The sequence below is a fragment of the Mus musculus genome, chromosome 11 (assembly GCF_000001635.26).
Source record: "Mus musculus strain C57BL/6J chromosome 11, GRCm38.p6 C57BL/6J".
In the NCBI taxonomy this organism is placed as follows: Eukaryota; Metazoa; Chordata; class Mammalia; order Rodentia; family Muridae; genus Mus; species Mus musculus.
The window spans coordinates 35,879,009-35,899,952 of record NC_000077.6 but is presented as its reverse complement, the minus strand read 5'-3'; the positions used below and the strand labels follow the sequence as shown (position 1 = coordinate 35,899,952).

At 46.9% G+C, this 20,944-nt stretch overlaps 1 protein-coding gene across 2 annotated transcripts in view; it reads left to right on the top strand.

Annotated features, from left to right (window-relative positions):
* The window catches only part of Wwc1 (WW, C2 and coiled-coil domain containing 1), a 142,129-nt gene that overhangs the window by 80,575 nt on the left and 40,610 nt on the right, over nt 1–20,944 (top strand). For both annotated transcript variants that reach the window (NM_170779.2, XM_030245754.1), the window contains exons 4-9: nt 1,258–1,334; nt 2,498–2,577; nt 8,375–8,504; nt 10,547–10,693; nt 11,817–11,890; nt 16,463–16,705. In NM_170779.2, coding sequence (NP_740749.1) covers nt 1,258–1,334; nt 2,498–2,577; nt 8,375–8,504; nt 10,547–10,693; nt 11,817–11,890; nt 16,463–16,705 — 751 coding nt within the window. The remainder of the gene's footprint in view (nt 1–1,257; nt 1,335–2,497; nt 2,578–8,374; nt 8,505–10,546; nt 10,694–11,816; nt 11,891–16,462; nt 16,706–20,944) is intronic.

Genomic DNA, 20,944 nt, shown 5'->3' with positions numbered 1-20,944 from the left:
GGCTTCGAACTCACAGTGATTGTCCCACCTCTTTCTGCCTTCCCAGTCCGGGGATTAAAGGCATGTGCCACCCCTGCCTGGCAGGCGGTGAAGTTTTAAAATCCTAGAACTGTCGCAGAGCTGTGGGGGATTACTTACGACAAAGTATTGTTCCAGGGTAGTACAATTATGGGTTCGTTATTTTCTTCTCAAAAGTATATTAATATAAAAAATTAGCTTTTTAGCATCTTTATTAGAAAAGTAGATATTCATGTTAGAAAATATAAAAACAAAAAACAAAAATAAAAAATACAAAGGTGGAAATTAGTTTCATTTACCATCCACCCCTCCAGACAGCAGTGTCACCAAGGGTCTCACGCCAGGCAAGTGGCTTTTCATGTCTTCTTAGCGACATGTCTGCGGGATCAGTTTATCAACTGTACGTTTGCATCCTTTAACTTTCTGTACATGTCTTTGTCAGCCGGGTTTCGTGGACCAGTATGTGTCCAATGTTTCTCGTTTCACTCCGTAGTTTTAAATTGTGTGAGTTACATTTGTAAGTGAGGGCACGGTAAAGAAAGCACCAAGATGGCCGTGGCATGAGTTGGCAGTAAGGTTTTGTTTTTTATCATAGGTAAGAGAGGGAGAGAGAACATCCTGAAGCATCCGTGAGAGTTCAAAGCAGAGAGAAGGAGCGGCAGGGCAGACATGCCCGCGGCTGTGTGCAAGAGAACTGAGAGTAGCAAGGGAGAGGGAAACCTTGTCCTTAGAAAGAAAGTGGGAAGTGAGCTATAGTCTGGAACTAGCATAGCGGGCATGCGAGAACAGCCAGGTGGCTTGCATGTGCTTTGAGATGCAGAACAAGTACATATGAATAGGAAGAGTCTGGAAGCTGTCATTAGCTCGGTACACAGCATAGGTACAAGTCTTTAGAGTCAGATGCCTCATCAGCCAGAAGAAGGGGAGATAGGGAAATGGGTCCAACGGTGTCACGGGTCTGAGGAATGCTAGAAGTACCCACTAGCAATCCTGTCATCCAGTGTGAGCCGAGCCAAGACTATTATTTTTGTGCATATGCACTAGCCTCTGACACTTAAGACCTCACACTATCATCTTGATCGTCTGTGTGCCGTATTTTATTTAACAACCCCCCCTTTGTGGGACATTTAAATTGTTCACGTTTTTTTTAGTCCTTTCTCTCCAGGTTTATTTAGGTGCCCAGGTAAGCCAACTTCGCTGTGTTTCCTCCACTGAGATTCTCTTCTTTCTTCCTCGCAGTGGTCTCTGGATCCTCGTCCAGCTCCAAGTATGACCCCGAGATCCTGAAAGCTGAAATTGCCACTGCAAAGTCCCGGGTAGGGATCTTGACAGCATCCTCACTGACCACTAACCAGCCAACCCTCCAGGCCGCTGCAGCCAGTGCTCGCCAGGCCACTGTGATAACAGGAACAGTGGTGGTGGCTGTCTAAACAATGGTGCTAGCAGTTGCCTTGACAGACATTCACCTTGTGCCAGGCACAGTGCTGGACGCTTCAGCCCGTGACCTACCAACACCCCCTGGAAGTAGCTTTTGTTCTTGTTCTTGTCTTCTGCACTTTAAAGATGAGTGAGCAGAGACCAAGAACCTTGCCTGAGGAAACAAGAGTCCTCCGCAGACATTTTAGTTTGGTGTCCTCTTACTTCTCCTAGTTGCTGCTCGCTCTATGTCATCTTAATTCTTGACTACTTTAGGGGATGTGTATTATCACCCCACTTTCCTGACATGGAAACTAAGGTGCTGCAGTTAAGTGACTTGTTCAGACTCCATATTTTGAACACTGGTTTCCCTCAGGTCTGAGTAATTTCCACATACAAAAACATAAGTGCCTGAGGCAGGATAGGATGTGGGGAGCTAATAGGCTGGTTCATCCTGTCTGAGGAACTAAAGTCTTTCAGCTCTAGTATACCACACCCATATTGGAACGTGAGCCCCTCCCCCCCCCATGTTTCTAGATGTCAGGTGCTTTTGGAAAGAACTATATATCAAGGGGTAGTGTATAAAGTCTCTCAGACCTGAATCAGTAGCTCTCATTTGAAAGCTCACCAACATTCCGCAGGCCAAACATGGTCTGCATGTGGGCTTTGGTGCTTGGCCATGTCTTCTAAAGTTACGTCATTGCCTCTCACCTCTGTGCAAAGTGTTCTCAGGTCCATCACCAGCTCTAAGCCGAGGTTGACCCACGACAGGCAAGGAGGGGTCCGTGGTGCGGAAGAAATCCCATAGCTAAGAGGTGGGAAGGCCTGACTCCATCCTAGGCAGCCGCCGATTACTTCCTGGTTCCCCGGTGTAGAGACTGGCTAGCAGGACCTTCCCGGACTGGCTGGGTGAAGGGAAGGTACTGTGATTTATGTGTCCAACAGATATGGGCCACTCCTTAGGCATCAGCAGTACAGTCAGGGACTTCTGGACTCCCCTTCCCAGACTACAGCCCTAAACCCACCTCTGACTCCTTCCTCCATGTGGTCCTCTGCCATCCAGGTCAACAAGCTGAAGAGAGAGATGGTTCACCTACAGCATGAGCTGCAGTTCAAGGAGCGTGGCTTTCAGACGCTGAAGAAGTAAGTCTGCCCCTCCCTTCTCAAGACGCCTCTCTCACAATTCTATTTAAATGTTTTTCCACCGGCATTTACGAAAGATGTCATCACCCCAGGGTGGAGGTAAACTGAGTTATTTCAAACCACGGAGCTCTTTCCCCAGTCTTGGAAGCAAGTGTTAATCATTTCTGTGCTTGTCTCGGCTCTGCTAATTAACTACTAGACTGTCAGACGCAGACCAAGCAAACCCTTTAGTCCCACGGTCCCTAAACTAAGCCGCTACTTCACCTAGTACCCACTGAGGAAATAGCAGTCTCTTTTAGCAGTGGAAACATTCCTAGGGAGTCTGTGTGCACGGTCCCCTGGGGGGTGGCATAAGGAGATTATACACTGAATAGACAGATGTCGTTTTCATTTATAGAAATGGGCTTACGGCTAAGTCAGGAATACGGCTGTTTCCTGTATTCTGTATTAACTGCTGTGATCTTGGTGATGGCCACGAAAATTTGTAAAGCCTTTGCTGTGTGCCAGGAAACACCTTTAGGTGATCCTGCGGGAGGATGTCCATCTGATCTTTGTGGTAATCCCAAAGGAGTGTTTTGTCTAATATTTTTTTTAGCTATAACCACATTATATAGATGAGAAAACTGAGTCATATACTAAATGCTTAGTAAATATCAGCCTATAATTATAGCTTTTATATCTTTTTTTAATATGTCTTATATGCGTGTAATGTATATATGTCAAATCATATGAAATCAAATTCTAACTTCATTCCAGCCAGGGGTTGTACTTTATGTCCCTTGTTAATTTTTTAGTGAACACCAGAGACAATTCAGGGCAATAGGGTGAATGCAGACATTCCCAACTTTGACCTATGAAGACCCAGTGTCTGTGTGTCACTCCAGAAGCTTCGAGGCATAGTTTAAGGCTGTTCATTGCCCCGCATCAGGAGCTCTACATCAGATTCTTCCCACTGTCCTCAGATCCTCAACAAATCTGTTTGACCCCATTGTCACTGTGTAGCAGCATTGGAAATTCTTTTCCTTTGGTGAGCTGACAACCAAACCCTAAAGACAACCCTTCCCACGTTTTCCTCGCAGTTTGATAGCTGGCCAGATGAGACTCCTTTGCAGCCTGGTTGCCCACAGTCCTTCACAAGAAGGACCAGACTTCCAGTCTAGGGTGGAGCAAGATACCTGCTCTAACACACATCCTGGCAGAGAGAACTAGGACTATATCTTCACAAGGCAGCGTGCCAGGGTTCAAACCCCAGGTACCTGGGACCTTGGAAAATAACCTAACCCTTCTGAGTTTTGATAGTGTCATCTGAAAAGTCTGTGGTTGTCAGAACTGAGCTAGGAAACCCCTGTCTAGAATGTAACAGAGCCTGGCATAGATTAGGTACTCGGGGAGGAGGATGGGAGAGGCTCTAGTCAGTTGTCCATTTAGTCTAGAAAGTGACTCTACCACCCTAACCCAAGCTTGCTGCTTGCTAGGCACCCTGACCTAACAGGTGCCTCATTTCATTCTCTTTACCACATTGAGAATAGTTTGTGCTGTACCCCATGTTGTTGATGAAGGCACTGACAGCCTTGAAAATATGCAGGTCACCCAGCCTGTAAGGTCAGAATCAAGGTCACCCAACATCAAGGTCAGATTCAGGACCAGAACCCAGCCAGCAAGGTCAGAATCAGGACCAGAACCCAAGAACACTTGCGAGTCTCTTTGTGTACTCAAGGGGGCACAGTAAAGAAACTGCCAACATAAGCTCTCCATTCTTATCGGAAGGTTTGTATTGTGAATAGGAGGGAGAAAATATTCAGTGGCATCTGGAAGAGTTGAGAGCAGAGAGGGAGGAAAGCAGAGTGAACGTGGCAAGGGGCAGAAGGAGGAGAGTGAGAGTCGGTGAGGTAGCAAGAGTCAGAGAATACGGCATGGAGAGAAAGCATGAGGACGGCCAGGAGTGGATGGGTGGGTGGGTGGACAGACAGGCCGGCAGGTGGACAGACAGACAGTGTAAGAGATAGTGAGAGAGGATAACTAGAGATAGAGAAAGTGGGTGGACAAATCACGAGGATTGTAAGGATTATGAGTTGATGTGGAACAGGTTCTTGTGGTACTGAGGGAGCCCGGAGGCCAGGATGAGCTTAGATAAGCTGATGGACTCCACAGGTAGCCATAGGTCCTTCTGCCTGAAGTAAGGGAAACAGTTCCTTTTGGCAGATGGGAACTGGTGTTTTCACAAGGTCCTAAGGAATGCTAGCTTTTTGTCACCAGCTTGAGCTATCATTTCTAATAGACCGACTACCTGAAACCTATAGTATTCATTTTTATTATTTATTTACCTGTTGTTTTGATGCTGCAGATGGAACCCAGGGGCTGCACACATGCTAGGCATGCCTTCCAGCCATTGGGAGACATCTAGCTGTTGTCTTGTTACAGTTTTTGGGTTTTGGTTTTTTTTGTGCCCAAGAATTGAACCCCACTACTTCTAAACACAGTCTGTCCCCCACAATCTACACCTCCTGTTCAGAACCGTTGGGCTACTATCAATGATTATTGTGCTGCTTGTAGAGTAAGTGGATTTTTGAAGTTCACATCTCAGTCTCTCTGGACAGTACCCTAGATAACTCTCCCCAGGCCCCAAAAACACAAGACCCCTTAATACCCCTTTGGTATTATTGCTTTTGTTCAGGGTCTGGGGAGAGATGACTAAGGCATTCCTACCCGGTGTCTGCAGAGCCTGGGAATAGTCAACCTCATTCTTCAGGAATAATTTAGGGAGTTTCCAGAGTCACCATCACACAGCTAGAGACTGACGTGCAGTTCCCCTGCTGTCTGAGAGCAGATGTGTCTGCCTTCACAATGGCAGTGACGCCAGCCTAGAGCTGTCGAGGGGCTGTGTCTAAGAATCCGGGAGCCTGGTCCATACCCAGCCACAAGAGGGTTTTGTTTGTTTCATAGATTCATAGATAGATAGATAGATAGATAGATAGATAGATAGATAGATAGATAGATAGATAGATAGATAGACAGATAAATAAAAAAGAGGCTGGTGAAATGGCTCAGTGGTTAAGAGAACCGACTGCTCTTCCAGAGGGCCAAGTTCAATTCCCAGCACCCACATGGTGGCTCACAATTGTCGGAAGCTCTAGTTCCAGGGGACCTGACACCCTCACACAGACACGCAGGCAGAAACACCAGTGCACATAAAATAAAAGTAAATAATTAATTTTAAAAAAAGGAAGGAGAAAGGTTGATGACGACCAAAGGAGATCTCTCAAAGACAGGGAAGAAGGAAAAGCAAAGGCAAAGCATGGGGCTTGGGCCTGCAGTGTGACTCCTCGTCAGCGGGTGGGAAGTAAGACTCAGGCTACCACTTTGGCAGGGGCAGGACACGGCAGGGTCTTTCTTTCTACGTTTCACAAAGTCCCCTTGCCAAAGTTGTGTGAACAAGATAGGAAGAACCAGCTACTGTCAGAGGCTGTGCCCAGCTTCTGAGGCTGCTGGTCATTCGAGTCCCCAAAGGCCTGAAATAAAAGACAAATGCATAATTTAGAAATCCTAAAACATCTCGCACACACACACACACACACACACACACAACTTTTCTTTGCCTTTCCCCTCCACCCGAGAGAATTCTGTCTTTCACTGAGTGTAATGGTAAAGCCTTTGTTCTCCCCAGCCCCTTCTTACTCCAGTTCTAGCCCAAGTGTTCTCAGAGCTGCTCTCTGCAGCCACATTCCAGAGCTTAGGTTGCTAAGGGCCTGAGAAATCAGGTAAAGCTCTTTGCAGCCCGGCACACAGACTGCTCTGTCTATCCTTCTGGGAATGCAAAGCCATTCTTGCCCCGTTTGCAGAGGAGAACTCTACCCAGCCTTCAGACCTGTTGAAGCATAAAGCTCTCTCCCCTGTACCTAGCACCTCTGACAGTTTGGGCAGGGCCGATTCTCATTCCTGCCCACACCGTGGGGCAGGATGTTTCTGCGGGATATCACCTGCAGAGCTCTGTGGAGCAGTGCTCCTTACGTGAACTTTTTCCAGACTAAATCTGAGACGGATCTTTGCCAACCTGGCAGGCTTGCCCAGGCTCCAGGCCTCGAAAGGAATAGGCAAAGCTATTTTTAGTGCGAGACACAATTGGGGCTTTGTGTTCGCCCCACGGAAGCTGAAGAAACTGCAGGGGGCAGCTGTGTGGGGACCCCTCCCCGCTGCCCTCTCTCCCACTCCAAGCCATGAGGCCAGGGTGGAAACCTGCTCCCCGGTCTCACTTTCCTCCTTCCCAAGTAACTTCCCACTCAGGCTATTTTTAGCCTAGGACAGTTTGGCTCTAGCAGGAAGCCAGAGAGGAATGCCTGTTAGGATTTCTCGTCCTGTTATAATGGGTGCGCGGTGCTCCCTTGACTGTTAAACTTCCCCTTCTCCACCCTCCACCGAAGCCTCAGGCCAGCCTTTGATGGAAGAATGAAGCACTTTAAGTATCTGCTCTCTCAGAACCTTCTCCACAGCCTAGTCCTCTTCACCCCGACTCCTCAGCCTCTCTGCTTTCTTAAGTCACCGCTCAGTGGCAGGGTACTTGCCACCCATGCCTGTGGCCTTGGATTGGATCTCAGCACTTCAGAAAGAGGTGGGGGGGGGGAGGACACTCAGCTCTCTCCTTTACACAACCTTCACTTTCATCAAAACAATCCTACACATAGGGCCCGGATAACCAATAATCTCCAAGCTGAGGGTACTTAATCCCTCCTATGTGTACACTACTTCCTAGTTCTCCTTAGGATTTAAGTCCTTTATACCTTTTGACGTGGAGAACAGCTCTGAACACGGCCAGGCAGGTGTCATAATCTGGGCTGCTTTAGAACACCGAGCTGTGTGTGGTTGGGAGGTTCGTCCAGTGCTGCGGTGCAGACTGGTGTAACAGCTGGGGACCCGTGTGACAGCTGGGAGTCTTTTTATCCTTAACCTGTCATTGTCCTTCAATGTATCCTGTAATTTAGCACGTTAATTCCTGGCAGGGTTCTGGGGGTGGGGTGGGGTAGGGGTGAGGCGGTTCAGGTAAGAAAAAAAAAACAACAACCACCACCAAAAAAAACACTTGCCAGCCAATCCCCAGCATCCGTGCAGAGTTGAAGAGGCCAGAACCAACTCCACAAAGCTAAACACAGTGGCTCTCCACCAAGGGTGATTTTGGACCGTATATTTGGACAATTTATGGGGGAATTTTTTTGAGACTATGTAGCCTTGATTGACGTGGGACTCACAAAGATATGACTGCCTCTGCCTCCTAACAGTTGAGGTTTAAAGGTGTGGGCTATGTCATCTGGCAGGAAGTAGTCACAACGCAAGCCTGAGGTATTATTAAGATGCTGTGAATCAGTGCCTGGGACCCTGCTAGCCTGTGACATATAGGACAGGTGACACCATCTCCTCACCCCCAACTCTGTCAGTCCTCTGTTCACCTCTGTTCTCCAGTGTATCAGTTAATCCAAGGGTTCTACTTCATAAAGTCACGACAAAACAGAGTCTCTCAGCTCTTGGGCACGTGCTCTAGGCACCCCCTCCCCAGTCTCGGGGACTCAGGAGGGAATCAGGGAGATTGTTGGTAAGAGTTCATACTTAGAAGAGCCCAACTCTAAGAACCTTGTTGCCTCTGTATTCTGCAGCCACACACATTTGCAGTCTGATGAGAGCCTCCTGCATCTTCTCCACTGAGCAGGGCCTAGAGAGGGCTGGGTGGGATGGAGAGAGGAGACTGAAGAGCACCTGTGCTTTCTCCCTGTCCTCCCATGTCTGACCCCTCCTGTTTCCTGGCCTCTAGAATTGATGAGAGAATGTCAGACGCACAGGGTGGCTACAAACTGGATGAGGCCCAGGCTGTGCTGAGGGAAACCAAAGCCATCAAGAAAGCCATCACCTGCGGAGAAAAGGAGAAACAAGACCTCATTAAGGTGATGTGGGCCCGCCCCCGCCCCCTGGGATGCAGGCCCCTGGAGCCCTGGGTACAAGGACTTAACACTGGCTGCTTTCACATACCACACAAGCTACTGAGTTCGCAGTACCCGACGAATTTCCCTAGTTCAAACTCTTTTGAGCATTGACACGATACTCCCATGGAAAGTTCCCATCTTTGTGTAGCCGACACAAGACACAATATGGGTGCATCCAAAATATCAAGGTACTTTCTGGCTGTGTATATAAAAATACACATGAAACATCAATTTTGTGTTTAGACTTTGGTCCCATCCCTAAGATAATTTATTATGTAATGCCAATAGTCTGAAATGAAAAAGAAAGGATCCTAGGCATTTTGAACTGTCACCCTAACAGTCACTTTACAGGTGTGTCAGCTACAGGAGCAGTCGGTTAGAAGACATTGCAATGTGACACTCCACTGCAACTGTCCTGCATCACACAAGTTCTCCAAGGAATTGTTTGATCAGACTCAGTGTACTGATGAGAAGCTGGCAAGCGACCTGGGTGCTCTGAGCTACTTCTTGCTGTCCATGAACACTCTGTTCTTGGGTTACAATCCTATTGTTTACCAAAGTTATCCTTACCCTTTACCGGGTTTCTTGAGATTGCCACACACACACACACACACACACACACACACACACACACACCCGCCTTTTTATAAAGGAGAGAAGGGAGGCCCAGAAGCACCGAGTGACGTACTTGAGGGCATTCAGTCAGTACCAGTGGCAAAGCTTTGCCTGGCTGTACTACCAAAGCCAGCTCCTTACTATTAGCCCTTACCACCCATCTTGTTTTTGATGGACCAATCACAGAGCCATTTAACTTGAACATCATAATGTCCACTAGTCGGTCTCCTCTGTTCTCTGAGCTGGAACGGAACTACAGAGATAAGTCTATAACACAGTGATGGAGCTAAGTGCTTTGTGTGTGTGACTCAGATTATGGCCATTCTATATATAAGGACAATCTGACTCAGATAACAAGTGGCAGAGCCATCAGTCAGACCCTGAGACATGTGGTTCGCAAGCCCATTGCCTTACCCCTGAATGTAATCCCCACTCAGAAGCCACTTAAGCCTGAAGACACCTTCCCATCACTCCGCTGACACCACGAGTGCAAAGACTCAGAATAGCCATGGCTAGCTTTGTAAGGAAACGTCAACAGACAACAGGACTCGGCCCAAGAACAGGGCGCTCGTGGACAGCAAAGAGTAGTTCTGCTTGTGACTAGAGGTTGAGAGCACCCTGCTGTCATTTGCCGTCACTTCTCATTGGTACCGTAAGGATGATCCGATAATTCCTTCGAGAACTTGTTTGAGGCAGTACAATTGCCTGGAGCTAGAAAGACACTGTTAATTGACACACCCATAAAGTAATGATCTCAGTTAAGGTTACAGTTGCTATGATGAGAGACCATTACCAACAGCAGGTTGAGGAAGAAAGGGTTTGTTTTGTTACCCTTTCACTTCTAGTCCCCCAATTGGAAGAAGTTAGGGTCAGGAACTTAAACAAGGCAGGAACCTGGAGGCAGGAGCTAATGCAGGGGCCATGGAGGAGTGCTGCTTACTGGCTTGCTCCTCATGGCTTGCTCAGCCTGCTGTTTATTTGTTTGTTTATTATTCGTTCATTTATTCATTCACTTACTCACTTTACATCTGGATCGAAGCCCCTTCCCCCAGTCCAACCCTTTTCTCTACCTACCCAGGGGTGGCCCAACCCAAAATGGGCTGAGCCCTCCCCTATCAATCACCAGTTGAGAAAATGCCCTATCGGCTTGCCTTCCGGAGGCATATTCTCAATTGAGGTTCCCCTCTTCTCCAATTACTCTAGCTTTTGCCAGGTTGAGAACTGACTATTCTTCCAGAGGATACAGGTTCAATTCCCAGCACTCACATGGTGTCTTAGAACCAACTATGTCTCCAGTCCCAGGGGATCTGGTGTCCCTTCCTGGATCTCTGAGGGCACTGACAATGAGAGGCAACACTCACTGTCCCCCACCCTTTCCTACATTGCAGAGTCTCGCCATGCTGAAGGATGGCTTCCGGACAGACAGAGGGTCACACTCCGACCTATGGTCCAGCAGCAGCTCTCTGGAGAGTTCAAGCTTCCCGATGCCAAAGCAGTTCCTGGACGTGAGCTCGCAGACAGACATCTCTGGGAGTGTGAGTGGGCCAGGGTGGCATCTGGGAGGCTGTTCCAGGAGGATGGCTGCCTATTCTTGATCACCTGAGGAGCTGCCTGTGGCTGCTAACTTGGCTCTGTGGAGCTCAGCTGGCCCCAGAAGACATGAGATGGTGGTATGAGGAAAGGCCAGTGTTGGGGATCCCGCAGTTTAAGTACTTTCTGGCAAGAGCTGGTGCCTGCAGGCCCTGCCCACAATGTGTTTTTAATGCATGGGGCATCTCCATTCTGGCTTTCTTTGACCAGCTGGAGAGCAGAGTATTTCTCTCATTGTTCCGCACACAATGCTTGCGGCTTTCAGACAGCTGCTGCCTCTCCGTGCCAAGGTTCAGCCTGGCCCCAGTCGAGGGCAATGAAAACACCACCAAGCATGAAAGTGGCCAAGTAGAACCAGGCCACAGTCGGTGTGGTCCTCAGAGAGCCTTAGCTCTCCTGGAGCCGAGAACGTTGAGTGCACCTGCCTCCTAACTTCCTGTTGGCTAAATGCTACCCCTGCCTGATTTCTGTAGCTATTCCCCCACTAGTAAGGGGATGCTCCGTTCCAAGTGTGATCCCGTGAGCCTGACGTTTCTTGTTTCTGACAATCAACTGCAGAAGCAGGCTGTTCCCCCTTAACTGTCCCAGTCTTTCACCCAATCCCAAGCCCCCTGAAAGCCAGACTAGGTATGCTTTTTACATTCTGGGATTGTCCTCAGGGCTCTCTCACTGTAGTCTCTATGAGCCTTCAGTTGAGCCTCTGCCTGATGTGCCCAAGTTGGATATTATATATTTTCTGCTACTATTACTTCTTACCTTCTGTCCTCTGTGTGTTTGTAACCTGCTTTGGCCCTTCTTTGGCTGTTAGATTACAGTACTGTGGGCCTTTGGTTTCTTTTCCCCAAGTACTGACATACTTGTGACGGTTCTTATGGACCCAATGAAAAAAAAGTATTTTGTCTGACCATCTTCCCCTCGGTCTGCACAGCCAACCCAGTGATTGGGGACTATTCTTGGCTCTGCCCACATACCCTGTCAAGTCTCCCATGAGCTATTGAAACCTATCTCAGCGTTAGCTTCACTGCAGTAACCGTGTAATTCCTGTCTCTGTTTTTCTCTGTCCTCTAGTTCAGCACCAGCAGCAACAATCAGTTGGCCGAGAAGGTCAGATTGCGCCTTCGGTATGAAGAGGCGAAGAGAAGGTAATTCACAGCAGTGGTAGGATCCCTGTGAGCGCGCCTCTGGTGTTTGGGGGCACGGGGGTTGGTCTTTTGGCTTGGTTTAGTTTTGTTGTTTGGCTTTTTTAGACAAGGTTCCTCTTTGTAGCCCTGTCCTACAACTAGCTCTGTAGACCAGGCTAGCCTCACAGAGATCCATTTGCCTCTGCTTCCCCAGTGCTGGGCTTAAAGGTGTGTACCACCACTGCCCAATGAATACTCCTCTTTTTAATCCTCACGTAGATTATAAAGGTGGACGGGATCTTTATATGTTAATCCTCCGGGATTCAAAGAGGAAATTACTGACCCAGGACACTCTAGTAGAACAGCTAAACTATGTGTGAACCCGGATCTGTTTACCCTTAAAAGCCTAGTAATTTTTTCTCTTTACCTGTCTTGGTTTCTGTAGTCAACGCTTTCTGATGTTCTTGGAGTCAGTTTGGTTTGAAGAAGCAGTAAGTTTGTTTGATTTGGCTCAGCAGCAAGCTAAAGAAGACTGAATATTTCTCACTTCACCAAGAAAGGGTGACTTGTGATAGTCTTTTGTTCTTGTTATACTGGGGATTGAACCCAGGGCTGAAAGCATTCCAGGCAAGTGCAACAGCTCTGTCTCCAGTTATTTTGATGCATGTTGTTGTGTGTTTATTTTAGGCAAGGTTTCTCCATATTATCCAGGCTGGCTGGCCTTGAACTGATCCGTAGTTCAAGAAGGCTTTTTATAATTTTGGCGATCAGGGTGAGGGATATAGAGATTAAATCCAGAGCCTTGCGCGTGCTTAATAGTCTACTGTTGAGCTAAGACCGTGGCCTGATTTATTATTATTATGCACATATGACATGTGTGCTGGGCCATCATGGGGAGGCACACAGGTCTCTGTGCACATGTTAGAAGATAACTCTGTGGAGTCTATTTTTTCCGTCCACGCTGACATGGGCTCTGATAACTGAATGTGTGTCACTGAACGGCAAGCACCCTCACCTGCTGAGCCATCTCACTGGCCCCACAGATGTTCTTCTAGATGAAAATAAATTTAATTATGAAATCAATCATAAATCCTGAAATAGCACCTCCTGCTTCAACCGCTTGTACTCCAGGAATCTCAGACATCCTGTGGCTGTATGGACTCCTAAGCCGTTAGGTTTTACACCACAGTGATAAAGTTGTAAATCTGGCCTTTCCAGATCAGTTGTGGAAACGTGTAATCTGATTATTTATTGTACTAAAAATACTTGTGCACTTAGGGGCTTATCTAATTTTTAAAGCTTACAGCAGGGCTCAGTGGGTAAGGCTGCTTGCTAACAAGCCTGACATCCTGAGTTCAATTCCAGGGTTCCACTGGAAGGAGAGCTTTGACTCCAGCAAGTTAGTCTCTAGCCTCCACACACACATGGTATGGTGTGCACACCTACACACCCGCACAAACAAACGAATAAATGTACTGACTTTTTTTTTTTTAAAGATTCATTTATTTATTATATGTAAGTACACTGTAGCTGTCTTCAGACAATCCAGAAGAGGGAGTCAGATCTTTTTATGGATGGTTGTGAGCCACCATGTGGTTGCTGGGATTTGAACTCCGAACCTTTGGAAGAGCAGTCGGGTGCTCTTACCCACTGAGCCATCTCACCAGCCCGACTTTTTTTTTTTTTTTTAAAAAGCTTACAATAGAGCTTCTATCTTATTATTTGTTAGAGAGGAGAAGTTTGGCATAGGATGTTACATGACTTTCCCAGGCAGCGCAGTTAAATTTTGAACCCTGGATGTTCTGGCTTTGAGTTCATGATATTGTTTCTGCATCCTGCACCGGTCTTACCAGGAAAGAACTGACTGGGCGTTTTGGTGGTGACTAAACTTAGTGATATCGATATTGGTTGCTTCCCATACCAAGCTGGCCCTCTCCAAAGCTTCTCAGTGGGGCCAGCTACAATGTAGCACTGCCCAGCCTGCTGTTCTGCCAGTTCCCAGAGTACAGCACAGCACTCTGCAGTAGTGTCTGCAATTGAGTGGAAACAAAGGAAGTAGTGAAAAAGGAATTCAGCAGTCTACCCCAGCCGGTGGGGCATTGGCTTTAGGCTCAGCTAGATCCAGCGTTGGGATAGTACTGCTTATATTTAGTCTAGTCTTCTCTTCCCTGCTTGCCTTTGGGTTGGCTTCATCCTCCAGCAGGCTTCCCTATGGAAACCGCAACATGAATTTCCGGAAGGTCTAGGCTTGCAGACTTGCAGGTTTCCGACCTCAGCAGAAAGGCTACCTTTCTTTCTCGACCGACGGGTGTTTTATTTAGTGCGTTTATCTGTTTTGAGGGAGGGTGTGTGCTTGTGTTTTCAGTTTTTGAGACAGGGTCTTGCTGTGAATCCCAAGTTTGTCTCAAAATCCTTCTCATTATTTCCTCCTCCTCCTTCTCCTGCCATAGCCTTCAAAGTAGTGTTCCCGAAAGTTTTAATAACTACTGAGTCTGAGAACCACTGATAGTTTTGAATGACCTGTTATTGTCGAGGGCCAGTAGAGGACAGGAGAATTACAACTCTCAGAAGGTCCAGGTGTGGGTCATATGGTCATGCTGGGATGGGGATTACAGCTCACAAGTGACTTGAGGACATATCCTTCCCTCAGGACAAGTAGGGATAATGACAAAAAGAGAATTGGCTAATGGTGAGGTGAGAAGAAATCTGTCCAGTGTGTATTACTTAGGCCCCTGCTAAGGGCTCAGCAAGATAGCAGCATTTGTGTATCTGCGCCTCTCAACCATGAACCTCTGATCCCTTCCAGCCCGTAGCAATGTCTATTAAGATAGATGAGGCAGAAAAGACATGAGAAAACAGATGACTCCAGTCTTAAACGATGGGCGAGATATAGCTCTAATTCAAGGAACTCTCTCCTGATCAGCCCTGGCAGGCTTTGTCCTCTTTGCAAGTCTGAGGGAAAGGCTAGTAGTTACATCTGATTCTCCCAAGGTTAGATGACCTAAGGTTTAAAATACAGTGGCCTGGGAAAGGTACCCTGGAAAGTACACCAAGGAAAGCATCAGTCACTTCTCAGCGCCTTGCTTGTAGCTGAGTCCCACCAAAGCCTATCATATCAGTCTAGCCTTTAAGCACTGGCGATCAGCAGCCACATATTCATCAATTGCTATATACATGAATACGAAATTAAATAATTATCCCAGAATTCCTGCTGGGACCCTTGGTTGGAGAAAGAGCTAGAAGGGTCTGTCTATATACAACTTGGGCTACATAAAACAAACAAGGCATCTCGACTCCAGCAGTATTTTGGTAAAGAAAGTTTGACCACATTTCACGTAAGCCTTGGCTCACAAGGATGGCCATGTGTGGTGATTTTTGTAATCTTGGGTGAGCCAGAGAGCACTCATGCAGTGAGATCAAGATGTCTTTTGTATCTGCCCCTTAGGGGTGCGGTAACACCTGGGCATGAGAGCCCAGAGGACTTTGCAGAGGCCAGATCCTAAAAGTTATGATGTGGTTGCTCTTGGAGGTTTATAGCAAAACTCTTTTAAGTCTCGTAAGAATAATATCCAATATCTATAGAATACTTGGCTATATATCCAATGTCTATAGAATATAGAGTTCTTTTTGCAAATCTTTAACGTGGTGCTCGTGGGCTGTCTTAGGTTACCGTCATTAACTCCACCTTACAGATAAGGATCCTGAGTCTTAGGAAAGTTAAGAGTCCCGGCTACTGATTACTTTCCTTAACATTTAATAAGTACTTGCCACAGAGCAAGCATTATGCTAGAAGCTGGGAAAACCAAAATGATTTTTGTTGTTGCTGTTGGGAATCAAAAAACCCGCTATCTTATTTATGTAAAAGCATATGTTACACCACAGAGCCCTCAAATGTCCTACCCCCTCCAATAACATTTTTTCCAATAAATTATTCTTCCCATCATAAAAGTCAAGGCCAAAACTCCTAACTCCGGGTCTCTGAACTTCAAGTTCATGACTGTTTTTCTCATAACGCTGCTACCACACTCGGAACTAAGAGCACATGGGTACCCACAGCCCAGTGATGACCCCTGAGGACCATTCAGGACCTGTTGTACGCAGAGCCTCTGCATGCATCATCCCTGGCTTTCCCCCATTCTGGAGGATAAACAATTGCTTCTCCCATCTCTAAGGCTTAGGGCATTTTCCCATAACTAATAAGTGGTCCAACTAGTGATAGCAGTAGCTAGAAACCTTTAATGAGGGCTAAATATGGGCCAAATACTATGCTTTATGAGTATGCATGTCTGCGTGCATGAGTGTTTTTCAAAACCTTCAGCCACCAACTCAGGAAGGAGATCATAAAATTCCCTTCAGAGATGTGAGCGCCCCACCCAGGGTCTTAGAGCTTGAGGTAAGACACTGTTGCCTAGCATGGGATTCAGTCTCTCCTGCATTCTTGACCAGGCTGAAACCTGAACGAGAGGAAAGCGGTAACTGTCAAACTCTGCTGTGAGGATGTCCTGGAGGCTGGTCCTTCATGTCCTTAGGAAAACAACTTGTTCCCCAGTTCCCCCAACAGTTTTTCATCTCTCATACCTTCTCAACTCCCAGGATCGCCAACCTCAAGATCCAGCTGGCCAAACTTGACAGTGAGGCCTGGCCTGGGGTGCTAGACTCAGAGAGGGACCGACTGATCCTCATCAATGAGAAGGAGGAACTTCTGAAGGAAATGCGCTTCATCAGCCCCCGGAAATGGACCCAGGGAGAGGTGGAGCAACTGGAGATGGCCCGGAGGCGACTTGAGAAGGACTTACAGGCAGCCCGGGACACCCAGAGCAAGGCGCTGACTGAGAGGTAGGTCTAGGATTAAGAGATAAGTCCCCATGGGCCCAGGAAAAGTCCCCATGGGCCCAGGAAAAGGGAGAACATGCCAGTCTGACCTGTGAGCCCAGCAGGAGCCAAGAGTGAGGGGTCGCCTGGTGAGCGCACTCAGGTAGAGATGTCACAGCTTTCCAGAGTGGCACATTAGAAAAGATGACATGTCCCTGAACACCAGGACCCTGGTACTTCACACAGGAAGCACGGTGCCGGAAAGTGTGCAGGTGCAGACTCTCAGAAGGATGTCTGCTCATGCAAGGAAGCCCCATAGCACTTTATCGCTTGGGGTTTTCCCGTGTTGTAATGATGACTCTCCATCACTTACATGAGCAACAGGTTTCACACAGTGAGCATCTCTGCTTTACACACTTGCTTGTACCCAACATCACTGGGGAAAGCTTCACCCTGCTCCCAGACACACACACATTGAAAATTACTGTGTCTGTGGGGAGCAGAGGGTCCTTTGATGCTTCCTTTCTTTTGTTAAATCGTCAGAACTCCGGACCATATCCTTAAACCAAGAACAGATTGAAAATGTTTGAAGAGTAGATTAAAAATAAAACGAATAAAATATTTGATACATTGCTCTAACTACTAATTTTATAGCACTTAGACTGTATTTGAATGCAATGTATAAAGATGAATTAAAGCACACAGGAGGGCAGGTATGATGGCTCAGTCGATAAAAGTGCTCGCCACCAAGTCTTGGCAAAGTGAGTCTAATCCCCAAGAAGAAAAGGAGAAATTGGACACATATGTACACACACACACACACACACATTATAATAATAATAGAGCATACAGGAGAATATGTATGTGCAGTATACGGGTACTACTTTATTTATATGCAGTCTTGAATATCTGAATGCTTTGGTATATGTGGGGTTATCTGCAGCCATCTCAAGGATATATGGCTATGTCTTTTTCTTCTTCATAACCTACCAAATTGATTTCAGCACATTTTGGGGGTTTGAAATTTGAAGACCAGCCGTCTGCATGGGAGTTGAGGACTGGACTGCTTATGGGCCAGACAGTAATGAAAATGCTAGAGGCTCACCTGACTGTAGACCTGTCAGTCTGGAGGCCACTGCCCCTACTTTTCTACAGTGGGTGTCATCTCTTAGATCCAGCAAACAGGAGAATGGGCTGCATGTCCCCTTTGGTTCTTATAGTTCTTTTTTTTTTTGCAGTGCTAGAGATGTAGCCCAGGGTCTCATACATGCTAGGCAAGTACTCACTCCTGGGCTATATGTACATCACAGTAGAACTTCAAAAGCTTATCACGTGGGTTCTTAATTTTCAAATACTGTCAATTAATGCAAACTGTAAAGAAGCTGTTAGCCAACCTCATCATTGACCTTGACTCAAGAAGCAAGCCACAAGGTCATGCTGTCTACCTCATACCTGTTTCAGACTCTACATTTCCTTTGGTGTTCCCTGCAACCCTACTCCCACAATACAAAGTGAAGAATTGTATTTGAAGGAGACCCTTCAATCCCCAGACATCTATTCATCTATCTACCCATTCATCCATCCGTCTGTTCGTCCATCCACTCACTCACAGAAGTTAGCATGACTGTTACATGAGGTCAGAATGAGAAGGCTGCTGTCCATGAGTGAGTGTTTTGGTCACTTTTCTGTTGCTGTGAGAAAACAGTGTGACCAAGGCAACTTATAGAGGAAAGAGCTCATCTGAGCTTACAGTTACAGAGGGTTGCAGTTGATCCTGGCAGGGAAGCAGGGCAACAAGTGGCTGGAGCAGCAAGCTCAGAGCTCATGTCTTGAACCATGAACAGAGAGTAGAGAGCAAACCATACAGGGCAGGGCCAGAAGCTCTCAAATCCTGGCCCTGGTGACACACTTCCTGCAGCAAGGCCACACCTCCTAAATGTCCCCAGATAGCTCCACCAGTTGGGAAACAAATATCCAAATAGATGAGCCTGTGGAGAAAGAACATTTTTGTTCAAACCCTGACAGTCACAAAGGGACCCCTCCCCAGCAGCCAGATCTGCTGGAAACTTGACCTCAGCTTCTCGGACCATAGGAAATAGATTGTCAAATGTAGAAGAGAGTGAGGGGGAGTGTGTGTGTGTGTGTGTGTGTGTGTGTGTGTGTGTGGTGTGTGTGTGTGTGTGTGTGTGTGAGAGAGAGAGAGAGAAAGAGAGAGAGAGAGAATGATAACACAATGGGGAGGGGGAGAGTACGTTTCAGTGATTTGCAAGCCTCTTCTGACTGTTCTCATTTTGTCCATAGTAGACCTAGAGCTGTGTTTCCCCACCTCTCCCTTAAAGAGAGCAGAGTTGAAGCTGGTGATCTTTCATTTTGTTTTTGTATATCAATATAAATAGTGCGTGTAAATATTTACAAAACAGGATGATATTTCAGCATATGTCCACCGTGAATGATGGGGACACCAGGATAATTGGCATTTCTACTCTTCACATTTATCATCTCTGAATTAGGAGCCTTCAGAGTCTCCTCGCTGCTTTGAAATAGATTGCAGGTTGTTCGCTGCAGCTACCCAACTTCAAGAGAACACCAGAACTAATTCCCCATGTGAATGTCTTTTGGGATTCATTATCTGACCTCCCTCTAGCCTGCCCAGTGACCACAGCTCTTCTCTGCTGCTGTGAGATTGGTTTTTATAGCTTCTAAAATGAGGACATGCAGTGTTTATCTATGCCCAGTTGATTTCATTTAACACGGCATCTTCCAGATCCATCTATCTCACTCCAAATAGCAGTATTTCATTCTCTCTCTCTCTCTCTTTATGATTTAATAATATTTGTACAGGCATATACGCACCCACCCACACACAGTCATTTTCAAATGTGTGTAATTGTTCAGGAGCAGGAGCAAGGGAGGGGATTCACTTTCCCAGCAATGCAAGGTACAAGCCTAGTTTGTAAAGCAGGGTAGCATGCCTGCGCCTCAGGAGAAGCCCTCAGGGATTGCCAGGTGTCTGTGTGTGCTCTGGGAACATAGCCCTGCAGCCTCTGACCTCTAAAGCACCCAGCTTGCAAATGCATCCTTGCTACTGAGTAAGCTCCACTTTCACTAATGTCTGATGGGTGTTCAGCCTCTGCCCAGCCCCTTGGCGCCTCAAAGAACCCCTTGATTGCTAACTGGACCAATCTTTCCCAACCAAGCACATGATCAGAACTACTAACAGGGACATCTAGAATCTATCCACTTGCCTTCTGTCCTCTCCTGGCAGGAATGACTAGCTAGCTCTGACCCATCACCAGTATAAGAATGAAAACAGTGGGCCTTAAATAATTTTTGCTTTATAGCCCTCAGAAGCACTTGCCCAAAGGCACTGTTACTGGTTTTCCTGGAGCCATACTCTTTGGCGTTAAGGGTTCTGTCTATATGTCCTGTACCTGTAGTGTTTGTGTAAAATATAAATGGTTGGGTAGCCTGGGCAGGTCTTTATTGGGCCTTTGGGCCAGTTCCTGTATTCTTACCTACCACTAGACCCATTGACTGTCCCTGGGGGCCTTTGGCTGTCCATCATCTTCTCTGCCAAAAGCTAAAGAGAATACATTGATCATAGCTCTACTTGATTCTTGCTAGGTCAAAAGAGACACCTTATCTATGCTTCCAATAGGAGCTTCATTTGCTTCATAGAGAAAAAAGGAGGCAAAGCCCCTGAGTACCAGATTGTGAATCAAGGTGTTGACCTACTGTCAAAGGTTTTCTTTCCTGAAACTAGAACCAGAGGTTCTTTTTTTTTTTTTTTTTTTTTTTATGCCAGAGGTTCTTTTATGTGCCTCTCAGGTGTACTGAATGTGCCAGACCTAGTAACTTGAGAGCAACCCGTTTTACAGATGAGGAAATCGAGGCCCACCTAACACCACCCAGTGACAGAGCTGAGATTAGAAGCAACCATACTTGGGATTCAAGTCCTTACTAACTTTAAGCAGCTGCACACTCAGAAGGCCTTTCCATATTGCCTTCAACTCCATCTTTCAAAGGTCCAGGAGCTTTGATGGAGTATTGACTCCCCAAGCCAGTCTAGGGAGCCTACACTCTCCGCTGCTCCATTGATCAGACCACACAGAGGTCCTGGAGGGCAAGGTCCCTGGGGGAAATGCAGCAGCTGGGACGGCAGGGAGCACAGGGAACAAGGGCCACGTGTGCCCTAAGAGGGGGCCAAGGAGAGAAGCCACAGGAAGTGTCGGGAAGGAACTGATACCTAGAGATATGATTCTG